Below are 18887 nucleotides of genomic sequence, written 5' to 3' on the forward strand. Positions count from 1 at the left end.
GGGGATCCACAGGGGATGCAGAGATCCATGCACAGCCCATGGGGATCCACAGGGGATGCAGAGATCCATGCACAGCCCATGGGGATCCACAGGGGATGCAGAGATCCATGCACAGCCCATGGGGATCCACAGGGGATGCAGAGATCCATGCACAGCCCATGGGGATCCACAGGGGATGCAGAGATCAGCCTGCAGCCCTTGGGGGGAGTGCTCACACCAGAGTGGGTGGATGCCTGGAGGAGGTTGTGATCCAGTGGGAGACCCAGTGGAGAGACAGGGCCCCTGCTTCCAGGCTGGAGCAGCCTGTCCTTAGAAGACTGCACCCTGTGGATGGATGAGTGACCCATGCTGCAGCAGTTTTGGGAGGCCTGTGTGCCTGTGGGAGGGACTCATGTTGCAGGCGTTTTGGACAGACTGCTGCTTGTGAGATTGTACCCACATCCAAGAAGTTCAGGGAGAACTGTCTCCCATGGGAGGGAACCCGTGGTCTCAATGAGGAAGGACTCTTCTCTCTAAGCAGTGGAAGAAAATCTTGGGTGATTAAGTGAGCAAAGCCCCCACGTCCTGTCTCCCTGTGCTGTTGGTGGAAAGGAGAGAGGGGTTGGGGGACGAAAAGGTGTTTTTAAGGGGTCATTTTATTTCTCATTATCCTCCTCTGGTTTTGTTGGTAATAAACTCACTTTGTATCTCTAAGTTGAGCCTGTTTTGCCATTGGAGTGTTTTCTCCCAGTCTCAACTCATGAATCCTTTGTTAAATTTTTCTCTCCTCTGTCCAGATGTTGCAGGGAAGGGTAAGCAAATGGTTTTCATGTATGCCTGGCATTTGGCCAGCGACAAACCATGACAGCAGGTAATGCAGTCAACGACAAGAGCCACTGCTGAGGAAAGCCAGGAGCCTTGTGCTGCCAGATTTGAAAGAACGCATAAGCCTGATTTGTTGGGTGAGAGCTGCCGTCACATGCCCTGAGATGTGCCCACATCTTTGCTTGAGCTTCCTGAGTGTTTTCTACACTCATCTGCCACAGTCACACAGTACAAACCTTATTACAGCAAATAGGTGACTGATGTTCATCACAGTAAAACCTTCTTTTCCATTCCTGCCCTTTTGAAATTCCACAATATTGGCTCATGGACATATGCATAAATTAAACTTTCTGAAACTGAAGCTTACCTGCAGTGACATGCACAGGTAGGAGAAAAATAGTGTAGTTTTTCAGAAAGGTGGATATACAGATTAGATACAGGTAAACTATCAGATTTACTACATATATAACAAGGGTTGTAACCTTAAACTTCTGTACCTGGAGGATCTTGGCAAATGTAGCAGGTATATTTCTCAGGTATATTATCTTCCAGTAAGCCCATACAGACTCCATGCTGCCAGCACAGACACTCTTCACACTGTTCAAAGTCAAGAAGTCCACATTTACAGAAATGAAGGCTAGAAGAGCTCAATACCACATCAATTAAGAAACACAGGATCTACGTATTTTAAGACTAAAAGGTCTATTAATAGCCACACTCCACCTTCCACTTACAGGCAAATACATTACAGAATCAGAATGATAATAAAGTGTGAGCCCTCCCCACACATTTTTCATGTATGTTTCTGGAGAATGACAACTAAAAAGTTGAAGCAGAGATCCTGAAAGGTACAAAAATACTCCCTTTAGAAAAGAAAATCTTTTATGAGAATCACGTGTACGTAACCAGGATAGCCAACAAAGCATTCAAACTTTTTTCACCAAAACAGATCAATTTTTTTGAATTTAAAAGCTTTCCCCTCAAACAGTAAATCACATTTAGTTATCAAATCCCAGAAATATGTCACACAGGAGTAGCCACTATGCTTTACTGATTCTTGTACCTCCAACATTTTATCCATTTCAAAGGGAGCTCTACTAACAAAAACCTGCAGTGCAGATGCAGCTGCACCAATTTTAAGAACCTCCAACGTCCTCCCAAGGCAGGATAATCATACTGGCAACAACTGAATATAATTTGGATCTCTTTAGCACAGTTACACTATTAAAATGCAATCACTGTTCTTAAAGCCGTGCTGTTCTAGAGTAGGAAGAAAAGTATTCACGTTCTGTCATTTTCTCCTCTATCAGTATCTTATCTTAATGGGACAAAATTTTGGTTGTAGACTATAAGACCACTGAAACATGGAACAAAACCCCACATAAGCACATTAGGTTAATTTTGATTGGAAACTGTGGTATCAGTTAAAAATTACTATTTTCCCAAGCAGTGAGACAAGAGATTATATACCCTTTATTTCTCAGAGCATATACCAAAAGCAGAAATGTTGTCAATGCTGGTATAGGACTGCAACATGAGCTAAGCCAAACCTTAACAACAACTGCAAGGAATCTCATGTATTGCTCTTCACTGACCTACAAAAGATGCCAACTTGCTAAACATTTAATCTGTGTTCAACACCACTTTAATTAATGCTCTTATCTCCTGCCCATCCTCAAGCTAGGAGGGACAGAAAAGGACAACCAGACTTTGAATACTTCACTGCATTGAATAAGTGGTTTAGGTGTGGAGGAAATAGAAGCTCTGGGAATGGAGAATGTAAAAGGTTAGAGAGGTTTCTGAAGGACTGGACCAGCAATGCCTTGCAAAATGTGTAAATAGTCCTAATGCAGTTAGGAGATGTTTTCAAACGGCAGAGACAATCCTCCTTTCACAAACTAAGAGTCAGAAAAAGGTGATATAAAACAAAGAAAACAGAGGAAGAGAAATAGACTGTGTGCTAAAAATAAGAAGGGAGTTCCTGGATCTAGTTACACCTGCATCCTATAAATCACCATATTGCACAGGGCTGCACTCAGTGATTTTCCAGGCAATTTTGTCCAGAACTCTAGTGAAGCATCTGTCCTGGGTTACAAGTACGGTTGTAACCAAATCATGCATTCTACTCCCATCTACATTGTTCCTGATGAACTGTTAATGGTGGGTCGTTTGCAAGAGCTGCCCAGTGCACACCTGACTCCCCAGGGTGCAAGTGAAAGGAGGAAATAAGGAAAAGAGTCAACCCCTCACCATCTCTCCCCAACTAGGTACTTCACAGTAGTGTTTTTTTGTCTTCACAAACTGCCTGAACGGTGATAACTACATCCAGCCTAAGGGGATCATCTCTGCCAGTGGGCCATAATGGCTCAACGGCCTCAGTGGGCAGCTGTAACCATCTAGGCCATCAAGGATTCCCCAAAATATCCTATGGCTCATAGGATGACATAATTCCATTGTGAAATTTTCTGTCCTGGGGAGGCACTGAGCATTCCTGCCTTTATCTAACCATAAATAATATGGGTGCTTTGGAGACTAAGGACACCATGACTACTGGACAGATCCAGAGGAGCACCTGAACTTCCACAGGAAGACTAAACCTCCCACAGGACTACTGCCCTCAACTTCAACCATCATTTCAACTATTTGACAGGACTGACACCACCACCCTGACCAACAAGGTACTAGACTGTAGTCTGACTTAGTGGGTTTAAGCCAGTTTTTCTCTATCGTTGCATTTACTGTAAACTTTCTACTAAATTGTAACTCTGATGTGAAATCTCCCTCAAGGTGTTTGTGTAGGGTTCATTTCTCCCACTGGTTTACTTTCAAACCAGCACAAGAATCCTAACTTTTTTCAGTTTTACTCAACTGATATTTAAATATCCACCCCTTCAAGTGGATTCTTTAACCTGCAGGTGTATTTTTTATCCTGCAGATTCTGCTGCACACTGTGGCTGTCAGGTTACAGGACACTGCTCTGGTAGATGCTACTGGGAAGCTACTCCCTGCCCAGGTGGTAGTAGGGAGGTTCAAAGCATGCCAAGCAGGAGATTTAGAAGAGAAAAAACATACAGCGTTGTGCAAAAAATTCTTAAATTGAAGTTCAAGTCACAAAAGAAATAACCAAACCCAAAAGATGTGTATTTAAAGCAGCTTTTCACCTTCAAGAACAAAAATATCTGAAGTCTGTTTATATCCATCACATCCGAGGCCATGAAATCCAGCCCCAAAATTTTCTGCATCATACAAAAATTCACCAGTGTTTAGGTATAAAAACTAAAAAGTAGGGACAATGACTGGATTTCATTGTCTGGATTTCATTTGACCTTATGACAAAAACTGAGTACTGTGCCTCCAGAAGGAACACAGGGCAATGCTACACTGCTGCTTTATATCAGCTCCATAAATGAAGTCTAGTAACCTCCCTGCAGAGTTACAGAGACTGGAACAAAGCAGGACTAACCAACAATACACTATTTTTCTGTACTTCTTTTTCCAGATTTAACTTCTACTAACTGAAGCAGATAGTTTGCAGTCTATAAATGCAAACTCAGATTTCTGTATCTCAGTGCAATGAATGACATCCTTAATGCACAAATTGCTCAAGACAATTATTTAAATGCAAGTACAGGTCAAAGAATTTTTTTTATAAAATCTTCTGATGTGGGGGAAAATTATTAGTTTAGATAACTAAAGGAACAAACTCCCATTTTAACTGTGTATGAGTCTCATTAAACCCTAGTGGTTTTCAATCTTTTGCAGACAAGAAGGTGCTGATGTGTTTAAAATCATTTTCCTGCAAAATTTTCCTAATTATTTCCAAATTTGGCACATTCATGACAAGGAACACAAGTCAAAGAGAATGCTTAGCATTCTCCATCTTGTATGAGAGGAGGGAGATACATGTATATTGGGAGGAATGAACCTCAAGCCAGATCCATGATGAAACTGCCCTGGTTCCTCATTCCAGTATCAAGATGGGTACACAGCAAACCCAATCAGGCATTCTAGGTGCCAGCATATTTCCTATTACCTCAATCCCCATAAAGAATGCAGGTACTCTGTCACCCTGTTTTTGAAGACTTTTCCAGGCCTTCTGAATTGTCCTTCATATTGAAGTCAGAATTTTTACTTTATCACACATTCTACTATAAACAACAGCCATGTTTTGCTAACTGTCCTTCATAGGTTGCATATTTTTAGGTTGGAGGAGAAAGTTGATTGACAGTTGGCTTAACCAAGGTGGTTTGAGAGGTGGGATTCCATCCTCCAATCCACAGGCACCATAGCAAATGTATAAAATTGAGTTTTGTAAATAAACTCGTCCCTTTTCCTGCTTTGCTCATCAGAGTGTCCTTGTCTAGTTCTTTCGTGTCAACTGCGACAGTACTCACAATACTGCTGATCTGCATCTGTTTTCCAGAGAGAAAAACCTACTCTCCTAGCCAGTTCTTTCACAAAACAGTTCAAGTGTTTAGAAGTTTGCAATATGCTAAAAAAACCTGGCCCTAAGTAGTTCAACCTAGCAAGTCAACCTTAGAAGCAGCCCATGAAACTTTAGAGGAAAGGCATCCATAACTGTATCCTGAGCCAGCTGACAGCTCCCTACATTATGCAATCCTAAGACAGCGTCGGACTTACTTGTGCCAGTTATACTCCAGGCTATTTGTGTTTTTCTGTAAGCCATCTTATCAGAGGACACCTACCCCCTTTAGTCACCACTGTCAGACTCCTTTTTGCTCCTGTACAGTCTGGTGCTATTAACCTAAACTTGACCACTGCCCATTACTCCACTCTCTCTTACCAATTCATAAGGTACCTTTTGCCCTGCATTGTCAGGATCCAACACTAAAACAAAGGTGTGCAAAGTGAACTCACCAATAAAAGAAAATGCATCATACCTTCCACAGCAAGGCTCCATGAAATAGCATAGAAACTCAAACAAAATTAATTAGATCAAGAAATTATGAAGAAATTGAGTTCATCTTTTCGACGCCAAAATCAAATCTCTTGAGATTAATAGGAACTGGGTGGGATGGTTCAAAGCAGCTACATAGGGAAATGATTTCCTGATAAGTTACAAACATCTCAAAAAGTAAACAGGCAGGTAGCTTCCAAGGAGGTTTTTATTAACCGTTTTAAGCAGGAGAGATAATAGAAGCTTCTCAAAGTTTTCTGTGGAACTGGTTTAAAAAGAGCAGATACATGTGGAATGGACGTATGGTCTAAGGCAGATTAGGAACTTTGAATTTGCAGACTATCACAGGATGGATAAATGCAGTTTTGCTTCAAAGCAAAACATTCAAGTAATTTTATTTATTTATTTATTTATTTTTGTTCAGCCTGTCTGGAGAATTCTATGTGTAAGTCAAGCTTCTTGCCAGGGCAGGGCAACAGGATGTATACTACTATCTGATGACAATGTTCTCAACAATCTCTAAATTAGAGGGAGCCTCAAGAGTCACTGATTCCAAATACATGTTCTCAGAATCAAGCAAGTCTTCTAATATAAGAGAAATTCACAAATGACAAACCAACCATTTACGACTTGGGAGTGAATTTTACCTCTTTCCTTTAATTAAAAATCCCAAACTGTACTATGAAGCAGAAGTTAACTATTGTAGCAGTTACTCTGACAGATTACCTAAAAAATTGTTATAACTTTGGAAGATAACAATGGTTTATTTCATGTACAAAACAAAAGTTTCTCCGCTGACACCTTCCACTGCATTCACTGAAATGTGCATTTACCTTCCACTTCATACCTGAATCATGAAGTCATTTTCTTCTTTTACTTCACAAACACACCGAACAATCTCAAAATCACTTTCTTCAACTTCCTCATCAGGGTTGGTGGTTACATCAACATCCTGACTGCAGTCATCATCACTCCAAGGCAAGCTGTCCATAGATGACTCACTCAGGGTATCATCCTCTGTACAAGAAGTATTTATATACATTCCTGAGTAATTACAAAAAAGGTCCCTCAAAATCTCATCCCAAGTGTGCAGACATACATTCCTAAAAGCATGAGTTCACAGTGTAATTTCAGGAATATCACAATTTTAACAGTTTGTTGAAGGTTACTACATGTCCTGGGGTGACTTTTTGATGCTTGTATCCCCAACTGTCTGTTCTGTTTATGCTCTATGTTAAGTTCTGTACCTTTAAGACTAAGTAACCCCTGATAAATAACAGCTGTGTTAATTAACCAACACAGCCTTGCCCCCGATGAGTAACAGCTATATCCAATAAAGATCATTGAGATAAAAGAGGGAGTTAGCTGGTAAGGGGGAATCATCATGGAGGAGCAACCTTGAGGAGCATGAAGCAGGATCCTGGAGACAGAGAATCACTACTGTGAGACTAGTTCTGATAGTGAAGGGAGAGAAAGAAGACATGCAGAGTTTGTTTTGAAAACAGCATTCACTCCTCTGCATTCCTGCTCCTGGACTGTGCTCGTCTGAGGTACAGACAAGCTGTCCTGGACTGAAAAACCCAGAGAGACACCCAGATCTCCCACCTGTGCCCCCCAGGGCCCAGGACAGCATTTTTCCAGCACTGGAGGAACTGATAAGAGACTGCGCGAGCTGAGCTACCCACAGCAAGGACTTTCTGAATTTACCATCTCACTTCAGAATAACAAAAGATTTTACTGTTTCATATTATTCCCTCTTTATGCTTGTGGGCACTTTGTTAGTTAAATAAATAGTTTTTTCCGCTTTTCTCCAAGGAAGTTCTTTTCCTGGACCGGTTGGGTTAAGGGGCCATTTGGGTTTGCTTCTCTGAGGGACCCCATTCAGGGGTTCTCTCACAAATTTGCCCTAAACCAGGACACTGCATAATGAAGTTTTACAGTCTCATTAGTGGCTCCTTCGAAATACTCTAACTTAACAGCTTCTGTCATTAAAACTGTACTGTCCACATAGAGTGTCTCAAACCAAAGGCACGAAGTCTCTTCAGACAAAACTATAAACAACAAAAGAAGGCTTGTACACTAAAATAGGACTCATGCCAGTTGCTGCAATTTGTACAGAATTGTGACCTGGCACTCCTAGTGTAGAGGTCTCAAAAAGAGGCAAGAGTCTTCTGTTTTATGAACCACTCCATCTCACGAAGTGATGTTTCCATGACAGAAATACTGAGTCCAACACAGAATTTCAACCTGATTCAGAAATCATTTTTTTCATTTAGTCTTCTGTTTAGGATGCATTTATAAACTCACAGGCAGTGCACTGCACAACGTATTCTTCCAGAATGCACCCACACTACTTAGCTAAAGCATCAGTGCATCCTAGATTTATTAAAACTGCCAAGAAAAATTTAAGTGAACAGCATGCTAAATTGAGAATCTTACCTCAGTAATATTAAAGTAATGTCTGCACCTTCCTTGGGGATAGAATGGGAGGGTCAGAGGAAGAAGATGAGGTATTTAATTATTTGAAAATAATTTAATGAATTAGATGGGAATGGAAGGTAAAAATTTTAGTCTTAAGTAAGATGGTGGGCTCTTGCCTACAGTGGGTATAACTACTGTCATCATTTAGCTCACAGAATCACAGAATGCCAAAGACAGAACCACCAGTCTGAGATAAACTGTATCTTTTAGAGAAACACGTATTGTCAAATTAAAAGGGATGAGAACCCAACACAATAGTTTATTTTCATATTTAAAAGTTCTATTCCACCTCTGAACTAGGATACTCTTTCCCAAAGTACTGTGGAAGTGACGGTAGTAGTAGGCACACTACACTTCCATATTACAGGAAAGTTTCACTTTTATTTACACCAGATCTTGCTTGTCTAGGCACAAGTCCTGTAGATGCAAAAAAGAACAAAACAATTCCGAAAAGGATGAAATGAAATAATTTCTGGTATTTTCCACCACTTTCAATATCTATGAACTGATCAAAAGAGGTCTGAGCAACTGTGTTGCTAAACTGTTCCTTTTTGCTCAGACTTGCAAAACGTTTCAAGACGTTATCACCATCTGCACTTCTGTAGTTTTTAATGTTTCCTGTTTGGCCTATAAAGGGGAATTTAACTGAAGTTAAATTTTACTTTTGTCTAATAACAATCAAAGTTATGCAAATAAAAATGTTCTCAACAGCATATCTGTACAAAAAGGAATTTAAGATTCTTGTATATAATCAAGCTGTCATACATTTCCTATTTCCTTTAAATTTGTGAGTTTTAAGACAAGAAAAAACAAGTGTTTATCTTTTTTACTGTACCAGCTTTTTTACTGTAACAGTAAATAGTAACATAGACCAAGATATTAAGAATTATGAAAGCTTGTACACAGCAGCCAGATTCTTATGGGTTCTGAGTATGAAGTACTATGAAGACACCAATTAACAGCTACTCAAGAGCTTTTCATTATGAAGCTCAGAAAATCATTATAACAATGTATCATTCTGTATCTATACAACTACACATCACCACACCTAGTGGTATCTTGAACACAACAAACTTGCAAAGCACCCATTTTTAACTCTGAAGGAGTTCTTACTTTGTAGAAACCTTTGGAAATGCAAAAAATTTAATCATTAAGTTGGAAAACAGTTATTTTAAGAGTTAATAAGGCACTGGAAAAAACCTGCAAAATGAGTATGATTTCTGAAATAAGGGCAACAGTCTTGAAGTGTATATAAAAGTGTAAAGTCAAAGTAAAAAGCAGCAACATCAAGCTCTGGTAAATGAACTGGGTCCAGTCTTGTCAAGCAGGGGGAACGAAATACATACAGCTCTGAATAGCTGAATTTACACAATAAGAACCAGTTTTCAAGTATGTTAGTGCTGTTGACATATTTACTGGTAATGAAAGACAGAACCAGAAAGCCATAGAGGAGAGTCATCTCACCATTTACTTTTGATTTTCCCTTGTGCTGTCCAGAATCAGTGCAGTGCAGCAATGTACTTGGGTGAGCAGATGATTTACTCGAAGAATTACACTTTGTGAGAACTGATTTTTCAGATGAAAGCTCTTGTGACATATCTGTGTTCTCCCCAATGTCTGAATACCCTGTAAAATTGTAGTAAATGTTATCATTAAAAATCTATGGTCAAGAAAAGTTAACAGAAGAAACAGCACCATGCATGCATGCCCACAGTAGGAATGTCTTAACTCATTGAGCCATTTCCCAGCATGCTGGAGTTCTGGGACTGCAAGATGCTGCTGGAAGATGTGCCAGCTTTCCAGAGGTAAGGAAGGTATTGTCTGAACCAGACAATTTTATGCCGCTCAGTCACTGTTTACTGCTGAGAGAAGTGAGAAAGGTGTAAGTGACCAGCCTCTCCAGGCCAACTATTCTTCAGGCCGAGTAAGGCGTACAAATACTTTTGCTTTACAGGCACTTCGACACAAGCACTGCTAGCTGGAGAACTCCCCTCACAACCCTTTGTAACTCACACAGGCTACACACATTCCCTAATCTCAGACTTCAAAATAGACAGAAAGCACTCATTTTCCTAGTCTACATATAGAACAGAATGCACAGGTGGACAAGCCCAGATCAGGAGTGTGTGAAGAAAACCTTGAACCTCTGTGAGGCCTACACTGGATATAAATCAAGGCTGCCTGAAATTACAAGTAGCACCCTCCAGTTATCTGGAAAAAGTCTTCACTGTTCCTGGACTGAATTATCATAAGGTCAAATCAAACAAAGGCATGCAGCATCTTAAAACCTAAGGACAGACTGACAAGCAGCTCATGGGGACTACTGGTGCATAAATCTACAAACTGCATTTTGCACATTATCATTATACTTGTGAGAACCATACAATCAGAAACTCATTAAAATTACTTGTTTCAGTACAATTCTAAGTCACTTGGCCTATGGTTCTTCCCATCCACTCTCTTGACAGCTTGCCCTACTCATGGCAGAAACCAGAGAAGTATGGTACTTTCTATCTCAGAAACTCCTCCTCAGGGAGATCTACTTTCACAAATCATGTCTAGCATATTGAAGTATGCTGCACCTCCATCAATAGCAGAGAAAGTTGTCACATTTGATCCTTAAATGTTTCACCCAAGAAATTTCCATAATCAGCTGCATTTTCAGCAGTGAAGAATCCATTACTTCTAACATCTGGACCTCTACTTCATGTTCAAAGCTTGAAGTAGCCCAAGGAAAGCATTCCCAGGCCTCCACAGATGAAACCAACAGAGAAGACATGTTGCTACTATAGCCATTTTTAATGTAGTGCAAAGACATGTTATGAGACATGAAGGAGGGACACAGCTTGAGTAGACTTTAAATCTGATTTTTACTTAACCGCTCCAGAAAAAAAGATTAATTTCTTTAAGAAAGCAATAAAGGCTGTGACAGGTTTAACTGGGTTTATTGTTAACGCCTTCTCCCCACCAAGTGAAGGTGTAAGAAATAACAGGGTTAACAGCCGAAAAAAAGGACTCAAAGTTTCCAAACTCCAGCATTCATAAAGCAGCCCCAGAACTAACATAACTGAGAACAGCCTGTACACAGGGCATCTGCACCCTCTTAATTCGGAGAAGCTTACATAGAAGCACACTTATTAAGGAAAAGTCTGATTTAGAGACTGCCATTCATTTGGGAGTGATATTCATTCTGTGCCTACTTAGAAGCACAACTACAAGCCACCATCCAGCATTTATGATGAAGCTTAACCAGGAAATAGATTATCTTGCCAATCACAATTTAAAATCAGTCACTTAATAAAATAAAAGCTAAATGAAGAAAGAAGTCTGAACTGCAATGCCTGCTCTTAAGTGATCTAAAGTGAATTTTTTGAGGTAACAAAACAATGAAGCAAGTTCCATCTATGGAAGAAAAATGAGCTTTACCAGTCTTAGACCTCTTTTTCTTTTTTTTCTTTTTCTTTGACTTGGATCTTCCATAGTCTTTGGATTTTTTTTCTTTGTTCTTCTCATGTCCTTTAACAGCTGAAATTAGACAAAATTCCAAATTAGTTTAAATATATATACATTTACTCTACTTTGTAATTTTCTTAAAAGCCTCCACCATTTCTTTGGACAATCAAGGCCAGTTCACTGAAAAAAAAAAAAACAAACCCAATAAAACAAAACAAAAAATCACAAAACCAAAAACAAACAAATAAACAACAAAACAAAAAAACTCTAAACAACAAAAAAACCACCACCACCAAAAAACAAACCAAACCAAAACCAAGCAAACAAACAAACCAACGAAGAAGAAAATTGATTTGTAAGAACTCGCCATCTCACAATTGTAATGATCTATTTTAAGTCCTAATTTGACTGTCCCATAACAAAATATAAGCATCATGTGGGAGAAACCAAAGGTACAGCAGTGCTCATTTATTATTTACATGCTTCAGAGATCATAAAAAAGACGGAGGTATTTGTTACTTCCACTTTCTAAATTATTATGACTGGACATTTCACTAGCATTGTAATAGAGCAAAACCCCAACACCCCAAACTTCAGTTCAGTTCCCCAATCAAATACTTCATTGATATTGAAAATGGAGTAACTGGTTCAGCTGGCTTTAACTACTAATCTCTCAACATCTGTTTTCCATCCTGTTTTTATGGGACTAAACCCACAACATAATTATTGAATGACTGACAGCTGTCAATCAAGTCAAACAAACCCAAAGGATGCTTCCAGAGCATGCACAGCTCAGTATAACCCAGTTGCAAGGTCATGTACACAAATCCCTGCTTTCCAGACTCCAATGATTGGTTGCAGCCTGTCTTTCAGATTTTCAGATTCAGGTCTCAACAGCAGAATTTCTAGATACTAACACAGTGCCTTAAGTAAATTATCCTGACTCAGAGATGTAATCAACACCTATTACAGAAGGATGCCTTGTATCTCAAAATAGCTCTGCTCTCTAAGTGATTGGCTGATTGAGCCACTGTCGCATTCAGAAACCTATTTCAATGTCGGATGATAGAGATCTGAATAAGCACTTGAAGACACTCCATACTGTAAGAAATCTTCACCTGCACAAAGCATTTTGAGAATCCTGTTGTCTGTAGCCTTTATGAAGCAAACCAGCAATACCAGCAATGTCAACCTCTTTCATATGTGTCAAAAGTAAACCCCCCAATTCATCGGCCGCGTATCTATGGCACAAACAGTTCGCTGAGAAACTGCAAATCACAGTCATGTTTAATCAGCTCTGATAAGCATGCAGGAGACATGCTCAATAGTTTGTCCTCAGGAGACTCTATAGTTCTGCACCTCTCCATCCCTCTCAGTCCTCAAAGATTTCCTGCTACTCTGCCACTTCTGTGCCACTCTTAGCATGAGGTTAGCAAAGGCATCTCCGTGTGCTCACCTACATGGCCACACCAATCAGCTGGCCTTCAAAGGTAGCAGGAGTGACAGCACAGAAGTCACCTTCTTCCACCTGTCCATGGGTGTTGAGGGGTGTTAAAAAAACCAAACCAGACCAAAAAACAGGAAAAGAAAATGTTCATATTTAAGTGTGAAACAGAGTGCTTCCACCTTCATTCTTATTTTCCTCTCTACTCATCTCCCATTCTTTCAACGGTCAGGATCCTCTTGGTATCATTCTCTTCTCTCTGCTCACAGGGATGAAAGGAAGTTCTACCATTTTATTCTTCCAGAAGGGCAAAGAGAGAATAACTGAGCTTGACAGAGGTAGGAAAATTTTCCTTTTTATTTGAAAACTGAAATTCACAAGACCAGATTGCTGCATTTGTTTCAAGATATCCAAGGGTACAAGGTAAGCTTCCTCAACCACTATCAACATACCCAAGACAAGTATGAAAGAAACTGTCACTTTATCTACTTTGTCCCCTTAACTTTCCCCATGCGTCTTAAAATCTGAAAAAAAATCTATGCATTTCAAATTTTTTGTGCAGCTATCTTCTGAAATGCACAACAGAGTTAAAGCATGTTTCCCTGAAAAAAATCTTCAAAGAACAAGTATTCAAGTATTATACCAGAGTCTTCCAAAAAAACAGGTACTGAAGAACCTTGCTGTCTAAAGCTGTTTCTCCTAAGTGCTCTGAAATGTAATGAATTTTCACTGGCGTAAGACCAGATAGAGACTTGTCTAGGTTAGAAGCATCCTCATAAATTCACATGATCAAACAGAAAGACAAACTGAAAAACAAAATCCTAAAAATTAAACACAAAACAGCCACATTTTAAAATGTGTTTTGTTTTTGTTTTGTGGGGTTTTTTGTGGGTTTTTTTTGTTTTGTTTGTTTGTTTGGTTTGTTGGTTTTTTTTAAATGAAGTATTTCAACTTCCTTGGATGGCAGAGACTCGTAAGAACTGGGATGAGTGCTCACCATCCTCCATCACACCACCACTGTGAAAATTCATTATAATCTCAAAATGTGCACTTGCACATAGGACACGTCCCACTGAGTGAGGAACAGTGAGGAGATACTGATGGATCTCATTCTGACCTTCCTACAAGGGAGGGCAGTGAGAGATACCAAGAACAAACAAGATGCTAAGTACTGTCTGTCTGCTATGATCAACAGAACAACAGGCAGCTAAGGAGGTGATCTCCAGGACACAGACCATCTGTCATAGATACAATAGCCTAACCTCAGATTTTTTAATTTGTTTTCCTCATCATTGTGACTCAAGCTCTTACCAACATCTGAAGGAAAGTGGTGATATAGTGATCTACAAGTATGCTGGAAATTATTTATATACATACAAAATATTAAAATATATGTGTTGTTTCTGTAAGCGTGTGTGCATATATACATTCTCCCATCCCATTTGGCTGTTACCCACCTATACTACAGTACGTTTCAGTATAAAGAGAGTTTACATGATACCACTGAATCGTCAAAGTTGTGAAGTTCTTAAGAGGTATCTAGTAGCAATTGTTGACTACCAGAAGTGGTCAAATGCTACTAAAAAAGAAAACCCTACAAAATAAACCACCCTAGGTCATCATGCCTCATGCCCACCACCACCTCCCTCTTTTAAGTTTAGATATGTAAGTAAGTACAGTATTACTTAAAACATTTGATGATTTGGACAGTCAAAAGTTGAACAGAATTAAGACCTACAACCTTTTCATTTAATACTTTAGTACTTTTTACATCTTCTAAATATTACCAACTGACTGGGAAGAATAAACCCCAGTGCAGATAGCATGAAAACCTACAAAAGGACAATGAAAAAACACTGCTTACGTTTCATTCCGTAAATTTATACAAAATTACTCTCTCTAAATGAAGGTATACAGAATATTATCAGTTTCTTACAGTGTTTAACACTTTCCCAAGACTTTTCCACATTTAACTGTCCATGTTAAACCAAAAGCCGTACCATGTTGAACTCTTTCCCGAGGCCTCCGCAGTGCTCTTGCTATGTGGCTCTTGGTTTGGTCTCTAATAGAATGTCGGTGACTATTTAACGTGCTTACAGGAGTTGAAGTTCTTCTTTTTTCTACTTTTTCATCTCTATATGGGGTACTCCTGAGGGCTATGTGTAGAGGAGCATCTACAAAGAGAACAAAGACCAAGTCCAAAGCTTTAAATACTTTCCAAAGTAGGTCTATTTCAGCAGCAGCAGCAGCTCTGGCAGTCCATGTGGAACGTTTCTGATCAGACATTGCTCAGCTCAGTCCTAGCTCTGACTAAAAGGCTAAAACCTGCCCAATGCTTTCGTAGAGGGGCTTCTCTTTCAAAAAGAAACAGGGGATGTCCATACATTCCCCAAGGCTCTATTTTTCCAGAAAAACTGTGATTTTGTGAGAAGATGAAAAGAGAAGTTTAATTAGAGGAACCACAGCTAGTTCTCAAAAGTGTGCTTTGTAACACACACAGAAGTGGCATTAAGCAGCTCTGCACATACAAGAAAGAACAGTTTTTAAATACATACCACTGAAATAACTGTGTTTCAATCAAGAATGAGGTGTAAGAATTCAGAATCACTACCTAAACTTCAAAAAAATCACAAGATGCAGACATGGCTTCACCTGAGCTTTCATTTTTTATTTAAGTCAAACAGTTTCATCCTCCTAACTGGAAGTAGCAACTCCTGAAAGACTCCTGGACACAGAAAAAGAGCAGTGAAGGTGATAAAAGCTAAAACTGCAGGGCAGGTAGGACAGCAGACTAAACAAGACCAGTGCATTGTCATTTCGGAGTATTACATCAAGTATCTTGGTCAATGAGACCCAGTACCCAAGATGACAGGTTGCTGACATTTATCAAATACATCCAGTTCTATCATCACGCACATCTCAAAAGCTAGAGGATAAGAAAGGCAACTTCTTTCTACTCTGAAGATTAACTTGCCACACTTAGACATCTTTAACAAAACAACTGTGAGCAGAACCTGAGAGCAACTGAAAAGGGAAGGGAAAGAATCTCAGAGAGTACACTTAGGAAAAGAAATTAGATCAAGCACCCTGCCCTAATCAACATTTCAAGTTGAAGAAGTAGGCACATTAAGACATGTGGTTGTAGAGCTTTCAGAATCATGTGGATCTCTTCAGGCAAAAGAAACTCCAAGATGCAGAAATCTTATGGCATTTTCCCTGGTCCTCTCTCTCTAGGAAGTTAGAACTTAAGGGGAAAAAAATCCAAACAAAAAAGAAAAGCTACTTGCAACTATTCCACAACCAAATTTATCTTCTACTCACCTAACCTAGTGCTCTACAGCAGCCACAAAAGACAGAAACAAACCAAAACCCAACTGCCACACAAGACTCTCTAAAAGGTGCCTTTTGTCAAGACAGGCAACTCAATGCTGCCTTTCACTGGGTGCACGTTGCCCTCAAGAAAGTAGATGGTTTTGTCCACAAAGAACTGCTAAAGCAGAAAACGCTCCTTAATAAAACACCATGGTATGTGTATGACCTTCCATTTGCAACATGGCTAAGTTCTCTTGCAGGGATAAGTAGAAAGAGGTTGTGTGATAATTTTTTTGTTTGGTTGGATTTTTTGTGCTTGTGTCTTTATTTACTTTTTGAAGTCATGTCTATTTTGACTTCCTGCTCCTCTGAGGACTTCCATGACTATAGGTCAAGAGATCATCAGTTCAGATGACAAAAACAGAAGAAAACTTTTTCCCATGATACACAGTAGCTGAGAAATAAGATTCAGGTACTACATAATCTCTTTGGGAAGACCAGTACCCTAACAAACTTTACGAAATGCAAATGTGTGTTTCAGTACAGGGTGAAAAGTCCTATTTTCTGCACAAGGCATTTCCTGTGGACTGACACAGGTGAACACAGGCTCTTGGTGGAAACAAAATTGTATTTTATGTCCACTGGGTTTTTGTAGCTTTGCAAGACTTAATTTCAAGGAGATTTTTGCCAAGAATACATCCTGTCTTTTACACAGGTTAATATACTTCTGTAAGATTTCTCAGCTAACCATAACACTGTCCTGGGGGAGGGGTCAAGGCACTCATACACAGATGCTTTTTTTTTTTCCAGTAACTGACACAAACACACCACATTTTGAAATATCTTTGTTCCATTGACAGGAAAGTTCAGAGGGTCTACAAGATCTCTGAGCATTCTGAAATATACTTTAGAAGTTGTGATTAAATTTGGGAAGATGAGGTTAAAAACCTGGAAATTTATCCTAAACTTCTGGGACAGCAGATGTTGAAACTCATGCCATGGAGATGCAAACTTACAAGCCCTCCACACTAAAGTGTCCTTTTTCTTCCTCATTTGGAAGTGTAACTCAGACAGGTCAGTTTACAAAATCATTCCCTAAAGAACAAAAAACAGTTATTTGTAAGAACCACAACTAAGACATTATATTTAGGCATGTGGCTTTAAAACTGGCACGTTTCTCACATTCGGATTTTCTGCATTCATACCAGCTGCAGAATGTGCCACCTGCTTCCATTCTCTGGTCTCCCCAAGCCCCCCTTAACCCTTCAGAAGGTTTCCTACTTCTCTGCTTCCACCCAGTCACAGGATGACTGGGTTGTGAGGCTGCTGCAACAGCAGGATCACACTGAGAGACTCCTATGAGAAGTACACAAGGGATCCCTGCATGTTTCCTAAAGCTGCTTGTGCAGGCCTCATGAAGACACATACACCTGTGTCCCACCTCAGGAAAATAACAGGCATGAAAAACCTCATGACACCCTGGGCAATGACACTTTCATTGTTCTTGAACAGTAAAGTTGTGATTAAACATCAGAGCAGATTAGCTTCCAGCTCAGATGACAATGAATACCCCTAACAGGAACAAGAGGTGTATGTTCACAAGATACTGGAGGCAAACAGGATTGCTGATTAACTGCCTCCAGCCTTCCTCCATGGATTTCTTTCAGGCCTCTCTCCCCTAAGCCTGGAAGAAGTATCCTCTGTCATACGAAGAGCTGACCCAGAAGCTGTGAAGGACCTTAGAAACTAACACATATAGACCTGAAATATGAAATTACTTCAACCACGCAGAAACCACACAGACAGAGCTTTAGAGAACTTACAACTAAGCACATCGAGGTATAGTGACAGACAACGCAGTAGCTTTCTGTACCCTGGAACCCTGATGTAGGACCCCAGGTAAGAAGTTAACTCAGCATTCATCGGAAGCAGAGACATTCCTCCCAAGGATGTAAATCAGACAAAGTTACCATCCACAGCTTAGAGATCATTTGCTGAGAACTTCCAGTGGTACTTTCAAGAACTGAAAGACAGTGTTTCGTCTTGACTTACAGCCACCCCCCAGATACCAAATGCAGTATTGTCATGATAAGCCAAATACAATTGGCAGTTATGCAGATGAAGAGGATGTTGATGCAGATCTTCCCCTACTGCAAGGAGAAAAACCTGTATTAGTAGATCATCATTCACATTCCACTGCCTAGCAGAGGCATCAGTCAGTCAGAATCAAGAGGAAACAGGAAAATTTCTCAAAGGATTAACCTGACAACCACTACACAACAGGCTAGAGGTTTCCCTGTGAACAGCTTTTAATGACAACCAAATGTTTTAAGATGTCAAAACAAGTTTCCCAATCCCACCTGCACACAATTCAGCTCTCATCAGTAACACAAATAAAGTCAAAGTACCTATTTTTGCTCACATGCATTCATGTAAAGAATTCATGCATGGAGTCATTTATACACTAATAGGACA

At 39.8% G+C, this 18887-nt stretch overlaps 1 protein-coding gene across 8 annotated transcripts in view; it reads right to left on the reverse strand.

Moving 5' to 3' along the window:
* PHF20 (PHD finger protein 20) overlaps nucleotides 1-18887 on the reverse strand; it is a 77066-nt gene that overhangs the window by 12206 nt on the left and 45973 nt on the right. For 4 of the 8 annotated variants that reach the window (XM_063404786.1, XM_063404787.1, XM_063404791.1 and 1 more), the window contains 5 exons: nucleotides 15101-15274; nucleotides 11630-11728; nucleotides 9668-9829; nucleotides 6570-6766; nucleotides 1302-1401 (listed from right to left, as the gene is read on the reverse strand). In XM_063404786.1, the coding sequence (XP_063260856.1) occupies nucleotides 1302-1401; nucleotides 6570-6766; nucleotides 9668-9829; nucleotides 11630-11728; nucleotides 15101-15274 (732 nt within the window). The remainder of the gene's footprint in view (nucleotides 1-1301; nucleotides 1402-6569; nucleotides 6767-9667; nucleotides 9830-11629; nucleotides 11729-15100; nucleotides 15275-18887) is intronic. The other 4 variants (XM_063404792.1, XM_063404789.1, XM_063404788.1 and 1 more) reach the window with 3 other exon arrangements.

The sequence above is a fragment of the Prinia subflava genome, chromosome 8 (assembly GCF_021018805.1).
Source record: "Prinia subflava isolate CZ2003 ecotype Zambia chromosome 8, Cam_Psub_1.2, whole genome shotgun sequence".
Taxonomy (NCBI): domain Eukaryota; kingdom Metazoa; phylum Chordata; class Aves; order Passeriformes; family Cisticolidae; genus Prinia; species Prinia subflava.